General features: G+C 40.9%; 1 protein-coding gene across 1 annotated transcript; it reads right to left on the reverse strand.

Annotated features, from left to right (window-relative positions):
* Window positions 1-843: 843 nt before the first annotated feature.
* Window positions 844-14097, reverse strand: LOC119776771. Its single transcript, XM_038275364.1, has 4 exons — window positions 13921-14097; window positions 12905-13366; window positions 7410-7512; window positions 844-1075 (listed from the first exon to the last, which is right to left on the reverse strand). The coding sequence occupies exons 2-4, from the start codon at window positions 13347-13349 to the stop codon at window positions 844-846; spliced, it is 780 nt and encodes a 259-aa protein (XP_038131292.1). The 5' UTR covers window positions 13350-13366; window positions 13921-14097.
* Window positions 14098-15925: the final 1828 nt, after the last annotated feature.

The raw sequence follows: 15925 nt of genomic DNA on the forward strand, positions 1-15925 counted from the left end.
TATAAAGTAAAGTTTTCCCCTCCAATTCTCTACTGAGAGAAACAAGCCTCACAAAACCAGAAGCTTGTTATGTGGGAAACTAATGGAGTAGATCAGTGATTCCCACCCGGGGTTACTCGTACCCCTAGTGGTCCGCGAGTGCATTGCAAGGCATACATAAACATATTTTGTCAGAATCTGAATCAGATTTATTGCCAAGTAGGTTTGAACTTACAAGGAGTTTGACTTGATGTTGATGATGCAGACAAATTATATATATATAGAATTAATAGTTATACACAATATAAAGACATAATATAGCATATAGAAATATACTATATACACAATAGACATGTTGGTGTAGCTTGTAGGTCCTGAACAGAGGAGAGAGAGGCAGTGTCAGAGTGACCGGGGTCTCAGGCTGGTAGCAGATGGGAAGATCGTAGGTTTTGGTCCTGATGGAGCGCAGCCTCCTGCCAGAGGGAAGGGACTGAAATAGATTGTGGTTGGGGTGTAAATGATGAGCTTCAATCTGCCTTCAGACCTCAGAGTCCTGGAGGCTTACAGATCCTGGAGAGATGGAAGATGTGGAGGAGGTGAGGAGGTGAGGAGGATGGAGGAGTAGAAGAGCACCATCGTTGTCCTCCAGCTGCTGCAGTTCATCCTCTGCTGGTCTTTCTTGGTGAAGGAGTTGATGTTCAGCTCCTACTTTAGGTCCTGTGAGATGATCGTTCCCAGGAAGAAGAAAGACTCCACAGTGTCAATAGTCTCAGAGAGTGATGGACATAGCTGGGGCTGAGTTCTTCCTGAAGCCCTCAACCATCTCCACTGCTTTCAGATCCAGGTTGTTCTACCTCCACCAGGTCACCAGATGGTCAACGTCCACCTGTAGGCGTCTCCATCAGAGATATGTCCCATGAGAGCGGCGGCGTCCATGAACTTCAGACGCTTCAACGACTGATGACTAGAGGTGCAGCTGCGGGTGTTCAGGGAGACAAGCAGAGGAGAAAGAACAGCCCTGAGGAGCTGGGAGGAGGAGACATCATTTCCCAGCTTCACCTGCTGCTTCCTGTCAGACAGGAAGTCTGTTATCCACCTTCAGGTGGAGTCAGACACCTTCAGCTGGAAGAGCTTCTCCTGGAGCAAAGCTGGGATGATTGGATTGAAGGCAGAGCTGCAATTCACAGGTGCTGGAGGATGGAGTGAAGGGCCGAATTGAAAGCGTTGCCTGCAGACCTGTTGGCTCTGTAGACAAACTGTAGGGGGTCCAGGAGGGGGTCAGTTATCTCTTTTAGGCGTGAGAGCACAAGGTGCTCTAAGGACTTCATAGCCACTGAGGTCAGGGTGACGGGTCCATTAGGTCATGTGAACCTTGTCTTCCTGGGAACAGGGATAACAGTGGAGGATCTGAGGCAGGATGGTGCGTGTCATGTGACCAGTTAGGTGTTCAAAATGTATGCGAACGTTGGAGACAGCTGATCAGCATAGAGCTGGATGGAGAGACGGAATCTGTCCTGCAGCTTTCAAGGCTTCTGTCTTCTCAACAGTTTATTTACATCTGTCTGGTTTATGGAAGGGGGTCGGTGGGGAGGAGGTGATATAAAAATCTTCTCACCACACCTGTAGGTCTCTACAGCTCCTCCAGAGTCACAGTTGACATTTTCACTGCTTGGTGTAAAATAAGTCAAGTCATAGTGCATAAAGTAAGGAGTTTCCTCACATCTCTCTCCCAGTCTATTGCCTCTGTCCTCTTTTTAGAAGGTGATGTTATCAGATGTGAAATTGTTTTTCAACCAAGTGTGAAAGTTGCTGTATGGTTGAAGAACGTGTGAAACAGGCCGGTTGCGTGAGTCTCATGGTCAATGTGCGAGAGGTGTCAGCACTGCCTAATGCACGGAGCAGACGCAACAGATCTGCGTAATGAAAGCCTATTGATTGCATTCTTAGCCAGTGATTAGCCCTAGGCCGCTTCAGAGCAACCACGGGTGGAAAACCAGACAGGCAGGGGAAGGTTTGAAAAAGAGCGGAATCAGTGGTAATCCACTGTTAGAGGAACAATTGATCTGCTCTTTGGCCCCATTTCAAGGTTATGTCAGCAAGAGGAACCAGAAAGCACTGGGTTGCATAAGCTCCAGAGGGCCAATCGTATGTGATGAGAAAGGTCATCAGTGGTTTATGGTTAAAATAACTAAACAGCATTAAACAAAATAATGATGGATGCTTTCAGAAAAACAAACAATAAATCCAGCGAGCTGCAGCTTAAAAGCAACGTTTCAACAGAACTGATGTTTTACTAATAAGGACAAAACCCTCTGCACACAAATTACTCCAAGCTTGATGGGATTTTCTTTTCCTTCATATTTGCTGAGTCTAAGTGACGCTTCCAGAGCTGACGTTATAAACTGGCTTCTGATTGGTCGGCTGGGAGGATGATCTTTGAACATGAATGCATAGAGAGCAGAAGGACTTTCTCAGCAACCAATCACAGCGTTAGCTGACAGAAAACATGGAAGATCCTCCAGCCAGACGTAAAATCATTCAAACAGGAAACTATTCCTGCTTGTTTGGTGCCACTTTATCAACCGATTCTTTTGTACAGAGAGAAGTTAGACCATTTTATCCCTCTAAGCTCTGGACACTATGGAGGAGTCATCATCTGGCATGATACAGATCCGATTATTGGAAATCAAACACACAGTTTAGGGAGACAGTTTTTCTTCATAAGGTCTAGAAAATATGTGTTCTTTGTTTTCTATAACCATGGGATCCTGCTGCGGTTGGTGGCTCTACTGTGCTAACAGCTCTGACTGGACTATTCTAGGTTCTGTTGGATGATGGTGTTCGTCCTTTTCACATTAACAGGTGCTTCAGCGTAGGACCCCCTGATGCACCTGTTTGGACGTAACTTCCTGACCTTTCAGTCCAGCAACAGCTTCACCTGAAACAGAAAGACTTCTGGAAGGAACTGAAAATGATGAATTATGTGAAGGGTTGGTTTAGGACACTGATCTGAGGCTGGTTCAGTCTCAGCCTGTTTAGAATATTTAACAAATGAAGACCTGATCTACTTTAGTTTAACTTGTCATTGGCTTCGTTAACTTATTAAATTTCTCTGCCGCCTATAAGTCAGAGCTGACCTCTAACATTAAACAGCTGCTTTCAGCACCAATGTTTTCTGCAGGAGTCTGAGTGATAAAAACCTTTTCATTTCTTCACCTCAATGAAACTCTCTAATTGCTGCTTTTCTCTTTGTGAATCTTTGTGAGTTGAAATAAACTTTAAAAAGTTACACAGATTGTTTCTGTTAAAATGAAACTTCTTGCTTTAATGTTATTTTCTATTTGGAAGTAGTTTAACAGACCTCTCTGCAGCTTCTCTACTGTTACTCATTACTCCATCCAGACATAATGTAATAAAATAGCAAAGATTCCCAAAGGAGTAAATCATGATAATCTAATTAAAATTAAAATAACAAAGAGTCAGCTGGTCAATGACTTGATTTATGATAATCAATTCAATTTCAATTCAATTCTATTCAGTTTATTTCTATAGCTCCAATTCACATCATGTCATCTCAGGTCACTTTCCAGTTCACCAGATCATCCAGTCAGATTGATTCAAAGTTTTCTATCTAAGGAAAACCAGCTGATTGCATCGACTCATTGACTCTTCAGCAATCCCTCACACTAAGCATGCTTGTAGCGACAGTGGAGAGGAAAAACTCCCTTTGAACAGGAAGAAACCTCCAGCAGAACCAGGCTCAGTGTGAGCGGCCATCTGCTGAGGCCCACTGGGGTTCAAGGAGACAGAAGCAGACATAGAAAAAGAAGCATAGATACAAAAGGCAACTGTCAACCAGCTCCACAGGCGGCCCCGTCCAGGAAACACACAGCCAGGCAGACGAGCTCCGAGCCAGCTCCCATGTCAGACTTTATCATTCCAGCTGTGCTGCTGCCATCAACACCTTTGTTTCTAGATGTTGGAGCTTGGCCTGTTTTCCAGTGTAGTCCTGTTTCTCTGACTGTGACTAACTGGATGTGCTCTCTTCATCCTCTGACATGGGAGCTGGCTCGGAGCTCGTCTGCCTGGCTGTGTGTTTCCTGGACGGGGCCACCTGTGGAGCTGGTTGACAGTTGCCTTTTGCATCTATGCTTCCTTTTCTATGTCTGCTTCTGTCTCCTTGAACCCCAGTGGGCCTCAGCAGATGGCTTCTGTCAAGTTAGGAAGCTGAGGCAGAGGCATTTCTTGCAAGAAAAAAGGTTTAAATTTATGTAACTTCCTGAGATGGAGAGATAGAGCTCTGTCTGAAGCAGGGAACCAACCCACCCCCTGCATAAAGAACTTTCTCACACTTGAAAATTTGGAGGAAAAACAGCTTGAGTTCATGAAGGCCGTTCCCTGTTAGGTTAATCTATCTTCCAGTGGTCAGATGGATCTCCTAATAACAGCAGTCCTCCCCTTCATTCCATGAAGGAGGCTGAGTGACTCATTCTTGTCTCTCATGACCTTCGTTTGGAGCCTGGGAGGCTAAGAACAGACATACCTCAATGTTTTTTACTCCACACCGCTCACACTGAGCCTGGTTCTGCCGGAGCTCTCTTTTTGTTCAAGTTTTTCCTCTCCACTGTCGCTACAAGCATGCTTAATGTGAGGGATTGCTGAAGAGTCAATGAGTCGATGCAATCAGCTGGTTTTCCTTAGATAGAAGCTATAAATCAATCTGACTGGAAGATCTGGTTGATTTTCATCTAAACTGATCTGGAAATAAACTGAATTAACTTAAATTCTACTCTTGGTCCTCAAGGCAACATAAAAAAGCTAAGAAAAGGCCTCAGTTAAACATTTCTGGTCTCTGAGGAGCCAGAAGCTTCTGTTTATCATAAAGGTCTGGATGTTTCTTGGCCTCCTCGCTCGTTTCACAAACATGTTGTTGTTTATTCAAGGGTTTTCAAGCTCTCCAAATTTTTCCATTTAATCATAATCCCAGATGCTACTAAATCCTGGAGGAACAGATCCTACATTTATTCAGCTCATCATTCAATAATTTAGCCTAAAATAATTTTGATTCTTTCGTTCTGCTGCTTTTGTTGATAAAATGACCACTGAGTCCTTCTAATCAAAGTAAACCTGCCTCACTTTTCTTCAAGTGTGTGCTCAGCCATTTCCCAGCTGACAGAAGTCCTGGAAGAGAGTAGCGGTAAGTAATAATGATCTTAATTACTGTATAAGGCAGTCTCCATGGGAACATGTCTTCTCTAGTTCACTTACTGGCTTGTTTTGTTCATTGTGAATCAGTGATGATGTTTTATTGTGTAAAGCAGTTAACATAATCTAGCTACAACTCATAAAATCCAGTAAAAACAGGGATAGTGTATTAAAATAGACCAGGTGTTTTAAAGGCCCCCTCAAGAAGAGGGTCACATTGTAGTAAGCATCATTATTTCCCAGTCAGAAGCTAAAAAATATGAGATTTACCAGAAATTAAAGGATCAGGAAGCTTTTTGCTCTCTAAAAAGATCAGAGTCTTTAATTAAATATGGGGGGGGGGGGGTCATATCCCATTCCTTTCTAACAATCTATCAGAAAACAATTTCAAATATCAATATTGCTAAGCAACAGCGCCTGATATATGGTGTGAATGTTACTCTACTGTGTGTCATCCTCTGACCTCAATGATGGAGATGCAACATTAATGTAGGGAACAGTAAGGCTAATCATTTATTAGTTTACAACATCAATAATTCACATTTAATAGATTGCATTGAGATGTTATTGACAAAACATTTATTCAGTTATTGACTGGTGTGAATAATTATGAAGGAAAAGAAATAATACAGACTTTCTACTTCTTAGAGAAAGAAAGATAAAAGAAAGACAGAAAGACGTTGTTTTAGATTTGAATCCCAAACATTTAAAAAACAAACAAACTCAACAAACTTAATTCTCTTTCTAAAGAAAAACAGGATTTCTTTTTAATTGAAGAGAATTTCTCTCATTTGGTGAAAGATGTTCCTTCATATCTGAGTAGTTATTCTGGCCTCCTGCTGTTCCTGGTTCAGCTCTAGCAGGACTGCAGTCATGTTAAATAAACGCCTACGATTATCTATCAGGACAGTTATGGTTTGTCCAAAGAAAACTCTTTTATTTTATGAGTTTAAAATTTATCATCTTCCGAATTATTGCTGCGAAAAAGTTCAGCTGTTATAGAACGGGATTATATAATGTGGCTTATTTTGACTTTTTCTTTTTCTTTTGCTTTTAATAATTAGGGGATTTGTTCATCAACTACAAAATTCAACTAATTTCCAATGAGTCCCTTATGGCCTAATATTATAACTTTGAGAAAATTATATTTTTTATAAACTAGAGTTATTGAACATTCTGACAAATGAAGATAAAGAACCATCAATTCTTAAATAAATTGAAATAGAAATCTTTCGTGATTAATAAGATATTTCCATTCATTTTGTTAGATATTTTCTGTCTAAATATTTCTGATTGTATAAGTCAGGGTTTTCCAAACCAAAAATGTCCCACTGATGATGTATTGGTCTCCAAAAACATCAAATATGATACATTCAGCATTAAGGAACCCTTAACATGCTCACAGTTTAAATAAGATGCATGTGGTTAGTTTACATCATGGTTATAAATACTTTTAAATAGTCAGATGGCTAAACGTAATTAAGATTTTCACCCATTTTCTATGATTTAAGCTGTTTCACTGTTATATTTCATTAAAAATAAACCTTTAAAAATAAGATATTAACTTCAGACCCCAGCAGGAGAAAGTCCTGAATCCAGGTTGATGGGTTCATGCAGGCTGAGGTTTTTAACGAGGCTGTTTGCCGTGACGTGCTTCGCCTCATTCTGACTAGGGGAGCTGTCCGGTGCTGAAAATCAATTATCACCCCGCAGGAACAATTGACTGTGATGAGGATTGCTACTGCTAAGTGCTGCAGGAAGAAGGATTGGGTGATACATCTGTTAACTCTCTGCAAACCTTAATTTCAGTTAAAGTAATACTTTCTTTTTTTTACTCTGAATAGAACAGAAATCAGGGTAGAATGCAACATGCCAACTTCAGTACAAAACTTTCAGATTTAGTTTGTTTCAAAGAGGTGGAGACCTTTCAGCCTCTCCATCAGGAGCATCAAGCTCCACATATACATATACATATATATATACAGTATATATATATATATATATATATATATATATATATATATATATATATATATATATATATATATATATATATATATAAATAAAGCTATAAACACTCACCATTTGTGTTGTTTAAGCCAAAATCACAGGAAAACCAACTGGGTTTCTGTATGAACAGTCGTAGGTTTTCTATGGCTGCTTTCCTCCTTCCTCTCTTCCTTCTTTGTCTTTAACAGTCAAACATGTTTTGTAGGATTGTTCACCCAGAAGGCTGGAGAGTAAACTTAGACATGTCTTCATCCAGAGCTGCGTCCTGTTGCTCCATCTTCCCCTCCTGTCTGATGGTGTATCTCTGCTGATGCCTGCCTGTGTGTGGGAGAGAAACAGAGAGAGCTCTGATTATGTGCCTATTTATAAGTGCTATTGTTTTCCCCCGGGAGCGGAGATGTAGAGCAGATATTTAAAACTTTAACCAACTCAAACCAACCCTTAAAGCTCACAGCAATGATTTATCAGGGACATTCATAAACTCACTTTGAGAGAAGTTCTTAAAATAGCTTTAAATCAAATATATATATATATATATATATATATGTGTCTAATGTATTTAAAACATTGAAGTTATACATGCAAAGACATTTTTTGACTGCTAAAAATATGATGAAGAAAACAGATTCCAGATCATAACTTTTTAACTGTACATTATATAGTTTTAATGTTTAACGTTTGAATGTTCATTATTTTCTCTGCTCAGCAGATTAATGATGCAGAGTTCTAACTTTCAATTTAGTAATTCCATTTTTTAACAAACTTTTAAACATACAGTATGCATTAAAAGTCTCAATGCTAAAGTAGATTAGAACTTCTTATTATTCTATTGGAACATTATTTTCTTTAAGATTAAATTCATGGTATCTATTGGTCTTGGTCCCACTGGGAAAAATTTAAACAAATAGGTTGATTATTAGCAAACAGTGCCGCTATTTTCATTTTTCATTAAGATGTTGCATTTTGACTGCAGGTTTTAGTGTCGATAACAAGCTTCTACTTAAATGAGATAATTTATCTCCTGTCTTTTCATAATTTGAAGTTTGTTGTATTTTGAATGGTTTGGAAAAGCAAAGCATTTACTTTATGGTCGGGGTTGAAAGCAGGAGACTATTATCAATATGAGTCATAGATTAGGAAAATATGTGTTGGGATCCGGAGGCTTGCCCACCAGAGGGCGCCAAGGATCCCTTCCTGAGGGCTGGTGCTCACCTGCAACACCTGTTTTCCATCTGCTCATCAAGAGGTCCCTACTTAAGGAGGCGGAGAGCTACACTCCAGCGCCAGAGTGTTTGCCAGTTATGGTTGAACCTGCCTGAAAACCTGAAAACTCTGAAGAGTTTCTCTGTTGGAAATCTGCCCGCCTGATCTCTGAAGAACCCTGGAGAATCTTTCCTGCCAAGGACCTGCCTGCCCGCTCTCTGAAGAATTTAGAAGGAAAACCCAAACCTGGAATCTGTAAACACTCAACCAAGCTCTGCCTCCGCCAAGCCCTCAGCCTGCCGACAGCCTCTGGACCCTCAAGGTCGCCCACCTCAGCCAGGTCCTCAAGAGAGAGGAAGAGAGAGAGAGCCAAGCCTGGAATCTGCCCGCCAGCACTCAGACTGTCTCAGCCTAGCTGTTAGTTCACCTCCTGTCAGCACTCAGCTCTGCTAGCCCTCGGCCTGCCAACCTCTCTGCAGCTCTGCTCATCCCCAGACCAGCGGGGAACCAAATCCTGATCAGTTTCCCAAACCCTGGACTTGTTTTATTAATTTACCGTCCTTTAAATAAACCTTTAAACTTTACCCAGTCTCCGAGTGGTTCTGCATATGGGCTAGAGTCCTTCACCCATTATGACAATATGAAGCTTAATAAAAATAAAATTCACTGCTTCTATTTTCCATGTTTTAAATATAGCAGCATTGCTTTATTGAGAGACAGAAGAATTTTATTTAATGTGAAAAAAAGCACTTTATTAGACAATTTATCAACCAGAATTGATGTAGCGAAATATGGAGATAAAACAAGACGAATCAGTTTCACTAAGTTCCAGAAATCCAATGATCAAAATCTGTGTTTTTCTATGAGCCAGACGCTAAATTAATCAGATTATTAATTGAATCATTGCATGTAAAATAAAAATGCAATAAGCCTTGATGTGGATTATTGGAATTAATCCCTTTTCCCACTTTCAGCTGTGCTGCTATTCTTCAAAGAACAAAGTTAAATTTTGGTACATTTCTTTAAAATAAAGATTAACTCACTTCTATAGATTTGGTTTCACAGTTTCACTGAATATCAGCTGCCTTTTCCCCGACAAATAAATAGTTAATAAAGGTATTTAATCTCATTTTTATTGCTCTTCCAGAATAAAGCGGCTGCCAGAGATTGTAGATTTTCTTCTATTTGGGATTTTACTGAAATTAAATCAGAGGCATAAAAGCCAAATGATTTTAAAGAAAGTTGCAGTCAGAAAGTTTATTTAATTTCTGATTATTTATCAGTGGTTTATTATTTAGTAATCACGCCCGGTTCATTCAGAAAGAAATCTATTAGCATGGAATAAAAACATAAAAAACAGCTTTTCTCATAAAAAACGTCACGCTTATAAAGATTAAAGTCACTAAAGACTTTATCTGGGGATAAAAAAAAAAAGATCTTATAAAATATTTAACTCAGCTCAGATTCTTACAGGAAGAGAAAAGGATATAAGACAACATTTAAATTATTTTTTGTTTTTCAGAATGAATGGGCGAACAGCTTATAGTTAGAGTGGCTCAGGGCTATCTCTATATCATCAACACCTTTGTTTCTAGATGTTGGAGCTTGGCCTGTTTTCCAGTGTAGTCCTGTTTCTCTGACTGTGACTAACTGGATGTGCTCTCTTCATCCTCTGACATGGGAGCTGGCTCGGAGCTCGTCTGCCTGGCTGTGTGTTTCCTGGACGGGGCCGCCTGTGGAGCTGGTTGACAGTTGCCTTTTGTATCTATGCTTCTTTTTCTATGTCTGCTTCTGTCTCCTTGAACCCCAGTGGGCCTCAGCAGATGGCTGCTCACACTGAGCCTGGTTCTGCTGGAGGTTTCTTCCTGTTCAAAGGGAGTTTTTCCTCTCCACTGTCGCTACAAGCATGCTTAGTATGAGGGATTGCTGAAGAGTCAATGAGTCGATGCAATCAGCTGGTTTTCCTTAGATAGAAAACTTTGAATCAATCTGACTGGATGATCTGGTTGATCTGGAAAGTGACCTGAGATGACATGATGTGAATTGGAGCTATAGAAATAAACTGAATAGAATTGAATTGAACTCTGAGTGACTGAGTGAACTGGGTCTGTCTGTTTGCCTTTACACTTCTACTCTTTGATGTAGAAATACAGCTGATCTGGTTGATGTTGCCTCTATGTAAATACTTTTGAAAGATAGACGTGTGAATGTAGAACATCCACTCAGGGTTTTATTGTGTCTTTTTTTCCACTACCTCTTTGAAGCATCTTACCAATTAGACACAACTTTTTAGTTTCCATGGAAACGTTAGTTTCCCCTCACAATAAATCTGCTCTCTTCACAAGGTTTATATTTAAAACCCCTCTGGATCCAGAGACAACTGGTGGGCATTGCATTGCATTAGTGGAATGCAGCAATATCTGAGTAAGAAGTGTGGGCGTAGGTCAAAGGTCAAAGGCTTAATAAAGTGGGTGAATAAGTATGCCGTCTTAACACAGGCCGTGAAGTCTTGAGAACAAAACAGTTGTAACTTGTGTGTGAAGATTCTAATAAAGGTTTTACAATCAAACATTTTTTTTACACTTGGAAACAAATTTAGGTTTATTTAGAGATAAAGGAGCAAATAAATAAAGAGCTGCGGTAAAAACCAAAGCATCTGTATCTGAATGGGTAAAACGGTTCATCCTGTTTTCCAGCATCACCGTCTTTGTATGAAAAAACTGAGGCAGTTTCACTGGCATACTTTAAAACCCATTTAACATGCCCCCCCAAACCCCATCCCCCCCCACCCCAACAGGAGACAACTCACACACGTCCAAAATAAACTTCATCCAGTGGGTCAAGGATGGAAAATCTGCACCAAAAGCCTTCGACATAGAACTGTGTCCCTTTAGTGGTTAAATGTGATGTGCAGCTGATGGAGCTATTTATTGGTCTTACCCAGGGGCCCGTTTGATGACTCCCTTAAAATGCCATGAGAGCCAATTTATTTGGAAGCAGGCGGCTGGATCATTTCTCACTTTCAGAGCTCATCCAGGTCAACATGTTTTTTTTTTTTTTTTAGAAAAACAGGCCGACAGAGATAGGAGGAGGCAAAATAACATCAGTTCCTTTCAAAGGTTTCTCACTGTGCTGTGCTAAAGCTCCGCACATACATACACACATATAAACACACATATATATAAACACACATTCCTCATACATGGTAAAAAGTGTATGCTTTGCATGGTGATGAAACAATGTCAGTCTAAAAGTCAAAAAGCTCAGAGATTATTATCTTTTATGTCTGAAAGCAGGTTTTCTATTTTACACAGAGAGTTTCCTCCATTGACTCTGTATCGGTCTTTGTCAGACACGTGACTGACACGCCCCCTAGCGCCATTTTTGTGGTGATCAGAAAACAGCAGAAAACAAGAGGAGAGCGCTGCCAGCAGTGAGGATTATCAGTTAAATGGAAAAGAACAAGAAAACTGAACGGATACCCTACCCAGACAAACTTTCTAAAGCTGCTAGGGAACGATATTATATATTATTATTATAGTGACAAGGCAGATGTTGTGGGCAGTTGCACAGATAGCTGCAGTTATTAGAGCAGTTTGTGCTGCTCATCAGACTGAACGAAAAAACTTGTCATAATTTTTACACATTGATAAGTTGCACACTGTATTTGCTGTTCACTTTATCCAGGCCTGTTTTCACTGGGATCTGCAGTCTTCTTCACAGATATCACCTGTTAGGTAATATATCTACGGAAGACCACAGAGAAAACAAGTCCAGGGAAAATGAAAATCTTCTAATTTAATTTAAAGAGCAATCTGCTATATACGAGGGAGGAAGAAAAAGTAAAACATTTGAAGCTTTGCACTGTTCTGCATTATTTATGTATTTGAGATTTTGTATTGCATTTTCATAAATTCTCTGCTTGATTGAATAGATAACAACACTTGTTTCAAATTTCAAATCCACTCTTTATTGTACACACATTTTTACAACCTCAGAAACATTGTTAATATTTGAAGTGATGGTGAAACTTATATTTGTTTTGCTGTTATTTTTCAAAAGTAACTTTAAAAAAAGCAAAATTCTATTTGTGTGAAAAGAAGAATAAAAAAAGAAGAATAAAGTTGAAACAGTACTTGATCTGGCATTCATTTATTAGCTGGTTTCTCTGTGAAAATTTCAAAACAGTCAATAATCACTGTGACTCTATGTCCAAAGGCATCCACAAACTGATGAGGCATAATTTTGTGCAAGGTGTCTCTATCTGGCCACACAATTGCACGCTTTAGATTTGCATATAAAAATGACAGCATTTCATTGAATGTTCTGTACACTGTCTTTGGTGAAACACGGAAGAGATAAGCAAGGTGTTTTGAGGGCAGATCCAATCTCAGACGCATGAAGGTTAACAGAAGCATTTGAAATGGACTGAGAATTTTATTTTGAGCAGACATGAGAGGCAGCAGAAAGTTAAACAAAGCCATAAAGGTTGCCAAGTTTAGTAGACCCGTATAGTACTGGACTTTTTCATTAGTGTCTCCAAAGAAGCAATCAGAGATCCGCAGCTCATCAAGTTCACGCCGCAGCTCTCTGTTTTCTTCCAAAAGACGGTTCATCTCTGCACACCTGAGCACACACAGGTTACATTCTGTCTGTCCTTCCTGACGACCACCTTCTGTGTCATCCTTGGTGTTTGGCCGGCCAACGTTTTCAGCAGCCTTCTGCGTGTCAGTCTGTTGCTGGTTAGGGTTCTCTGTCGCCTCATGTGTAACTTCATCCTGTCGCTGAAGGATTTCATCAGCCTGATGGAGCCCCGTTTCAGTTGCTTGCAGGGCATTCTTTTTCAGCTGTTCCCGATAACCACGTCTTAAAGAGCGGTCTGTGTCTGATGGTCTGATGTCAGTGTGGCCCAAATGCAGGGATGGAGCCAAGTCTGGGTCAGTCTCCATCATCTCATATGCGGGTTGACCTGCAAAGTAGATGAAAGGTTGAGTGTTTTACACATCTATTCAAAACACTATATAAAGCTCCTTAATAACAGAGCCCATTAGATTAGATGTGTTATAAAATAAGATATGCTTATGTTTCCCACAGTGGGGAAATTTGCTATACCGAAACAGCACAAGTACATCGGACTAGTAAGGCCAGAGGTAAATAAATAACGAACAAAGGATTATAATAAATAAACTTCAGTCGATTGCACAGGATGAATAAATGCAGTGAGTTGGCTGATGAGTGGGTATGTACAGTGTTTTTATATGTACAGTGTTTTTATATGTACACTGTATTTATATATATTTATTCATAAAAAAATATATTTGTATTGCAGATTGTGTAAATGATTATATACAGAGAATGCATTATTTATTAAATTTTAGCGGTCTAAAAAAGAAATAAAACAAACATCACTTTCCGCTTCTCTTCCACAGCATGTTTCAGTAGGTTTACATGAACTCCTGCAACTTTATAAGCAAACCATTTCAGCGTGTTGATTTCTATTAGTGTATATTTATAAGGACTTACCTTTGTGAAAATGCCGAGAGCAAACACGAGCATGAGGAGATATTTTATGAAACGTGATGTCTTTCCTTCTTACAGCAGCGACCCACGGAGCCCGACGCCTCTTTGTTAAGTCCTCTGTCTGCGGTCCGTATTTTTTTTCCAAGTGGGGAATACGAAAAACCGTAAGGCCCCATCTGCTGTTTTCTGTTTAGAATTACTATTGCATCCTTTGACGCAGCACCAGTGTCCCATTATTTCCAAAGAAGCAACTAGAACACGTCTGCTCTCTATTAGTTTTCTTTTGTTTGTTGCTGCTGTCTCTTCACCACAGAAATGGCGCTAACTACTCTAAATGAATTGCGCTTTTGCGGAAGTGACGTACACTGTCACAGACCGATACAGAGACACTTCATTAGATGCTCTCTGCAGTGAGGCTGACATGCCTACAGGGCGGCCATCTTAGGTCAGACCATAGTTTAGACAGCTGCAGAAATAATGAAAGGGAGAAGATCTCATTTTAATCACATTAAGATAATATCAAGATAATCTCTGACGTCACAACTACTTAAAACTCACATTCTAAAATGACCTTCAGTTACATTACAATTACTTACATTTACTCAGATTACAACCTATTTAAACTGAACTCAAACTGGACAAAATTTATACAAATTTATATATTTTGTAATTAAATATTAATATGATAAACACAGTTTTATATTATAATATTATACTAATAAATATTATATATTTAAGTAGTATATTAGTATTATTCAGTATTTTTAAGGATTCCTCTTTGATAATGAATGTTATGATCTATTGAGGAAACTTTGTTGTGATGTGATTTACCAAACAGAGTAAAGTTATTATTTAGTATTTTCATTGATCAAAATGTTAAATTTTTTTTTGTAATGAACAGATGGGCCGAGTATTCAAGGTGAGACAGTCAGTGGGAAAGTACAAAACGTTTATAAAAACAAAAAACAGAACGGACATGGCGCTGCTTTGGAGCTGCCGTGGAGCTGCTGTGGAGCTGCCGTGGAGCTGCTTTGGAGCTGCCGTGGAACTGCTGTGGAACTGCTGTGGAGCTGCTTTGGAGCTGCCATGGAGCTGCCGTGGAACTGCTGTGGAACTGCTGTGGAGCTGCTTTGGAGCTGCCGTGGAACTGCTGTGGAACTGCTGTGGAGCTGCTTTGGAGCTGCCGTGGAACTGCTGTGGAACTGCTGTGGAGCTGCTTTGGAGCTGCCGTGGAGCTGCCGTGGAACTGCTGTGGAACTGCTGTGGAGCTGCTTTGGAGCTGCCGTGGAGCTGCCGTGGAACTGCTGTGGAACTGCTGTGGAGCTGCTTTGGAGCTGCCGTGGAACTGCTGTGGAACTGCTGTGGAGCTGCTTTGGAGCTGCCGTGGAGCTGCCGTGGAACTGCTGTGGAACTGCTGTGGAGCTGCTGTGGAGCTGCTGTGGAGCTCCCGTGGAGCTGCTGTGGAGCTCCCGTGGAGCTGCTTTGGAGCTGCCATGGAGCTGCCGTGGAACTGCTGTGGAACTGCTGTGGAACTGCTGTGGAGCTGCTGTGGAGCTGCTGTGGAGCTGCTGTGGAGCTCCCGTGGAGCTGCTGTGGAGCTCCCGTGGAGCTGCTTTGGAGCTGCCATGGAGCTGCCGTGGAACTGCTGTGGAACTGCTGTGGAGCTGCTGTGGAACTGCTGTGGAGCTGCTGTGGAACTGCTGTGGAGCTCCCGTGGAGCTGCTTTGGAGCTGCCATGGAGCTGCCATGGAGCTGCCGTGGAACTGCTGTGGAACTGCTGTGGAACTGCTGTGGAGCTGCTGTGGAGCTGCTGTGGAGCTGCTGTGGAGCTCCCTTGGAGCTGCTGTGGAGCTCCCGTGGAGCTGCTTTGGAGCTGCCATGGAGCTGCCGTGGAACTGCTGTGGAACTGCTGTGGAGCTGCTGTGGAACTGCTGTGGAGCTGCTGTGGAACTGCTGTGGAGCTCCTGTGGAGCTGCTGTGGAGCTGCCGTGGAGCTGCCGCGGAGCTG

This window comes from Cyprinodon tularosa, unplaced genomic scaffold (assembly GCF_016077235.1).
Source record: "Cyprinodon tularosa strain WSP-4 unplaced genomic scaffold, ASM1607723v1 ctg955, whole genome shotgun sequence".
Classification (NCBI taxonomy): domain Eukaryota; kingdom Metazoa; phylum Chordata; class Actinopteri; order Cyprinodontiformes; family Cyprinodontidae; genus Cyprinodon; species Cyprinodon tularosa.

What these genes read in the sequence shown, in the direction of transcription:
- LOC119776771 (XM_038275364.1), bottom strand. Translation starts at nt 13,349, where the DNA reads ATGATGGAGACTGACCCAGACTTGGCTCCATCCCTGCATTTGGGCCAC. An exon ending in AAAAGTCCAGTACTATACGG is followed by an intron (nt 7,513 to 12,904) that starts GTCTACTAAACT and finishes TCCCACACACAG; the next exon opens with GCAGGCATCAGCAGAGATAC. An exon ending in TTTACTCTCCAGCCTTCTGG is followed by an intron (nt 1,076 to 7,409) that starts GTGAACAATCCT and finishes CTCCACCTGAAG; the next exon opens with GTGGATAACAGACTTCCTGT.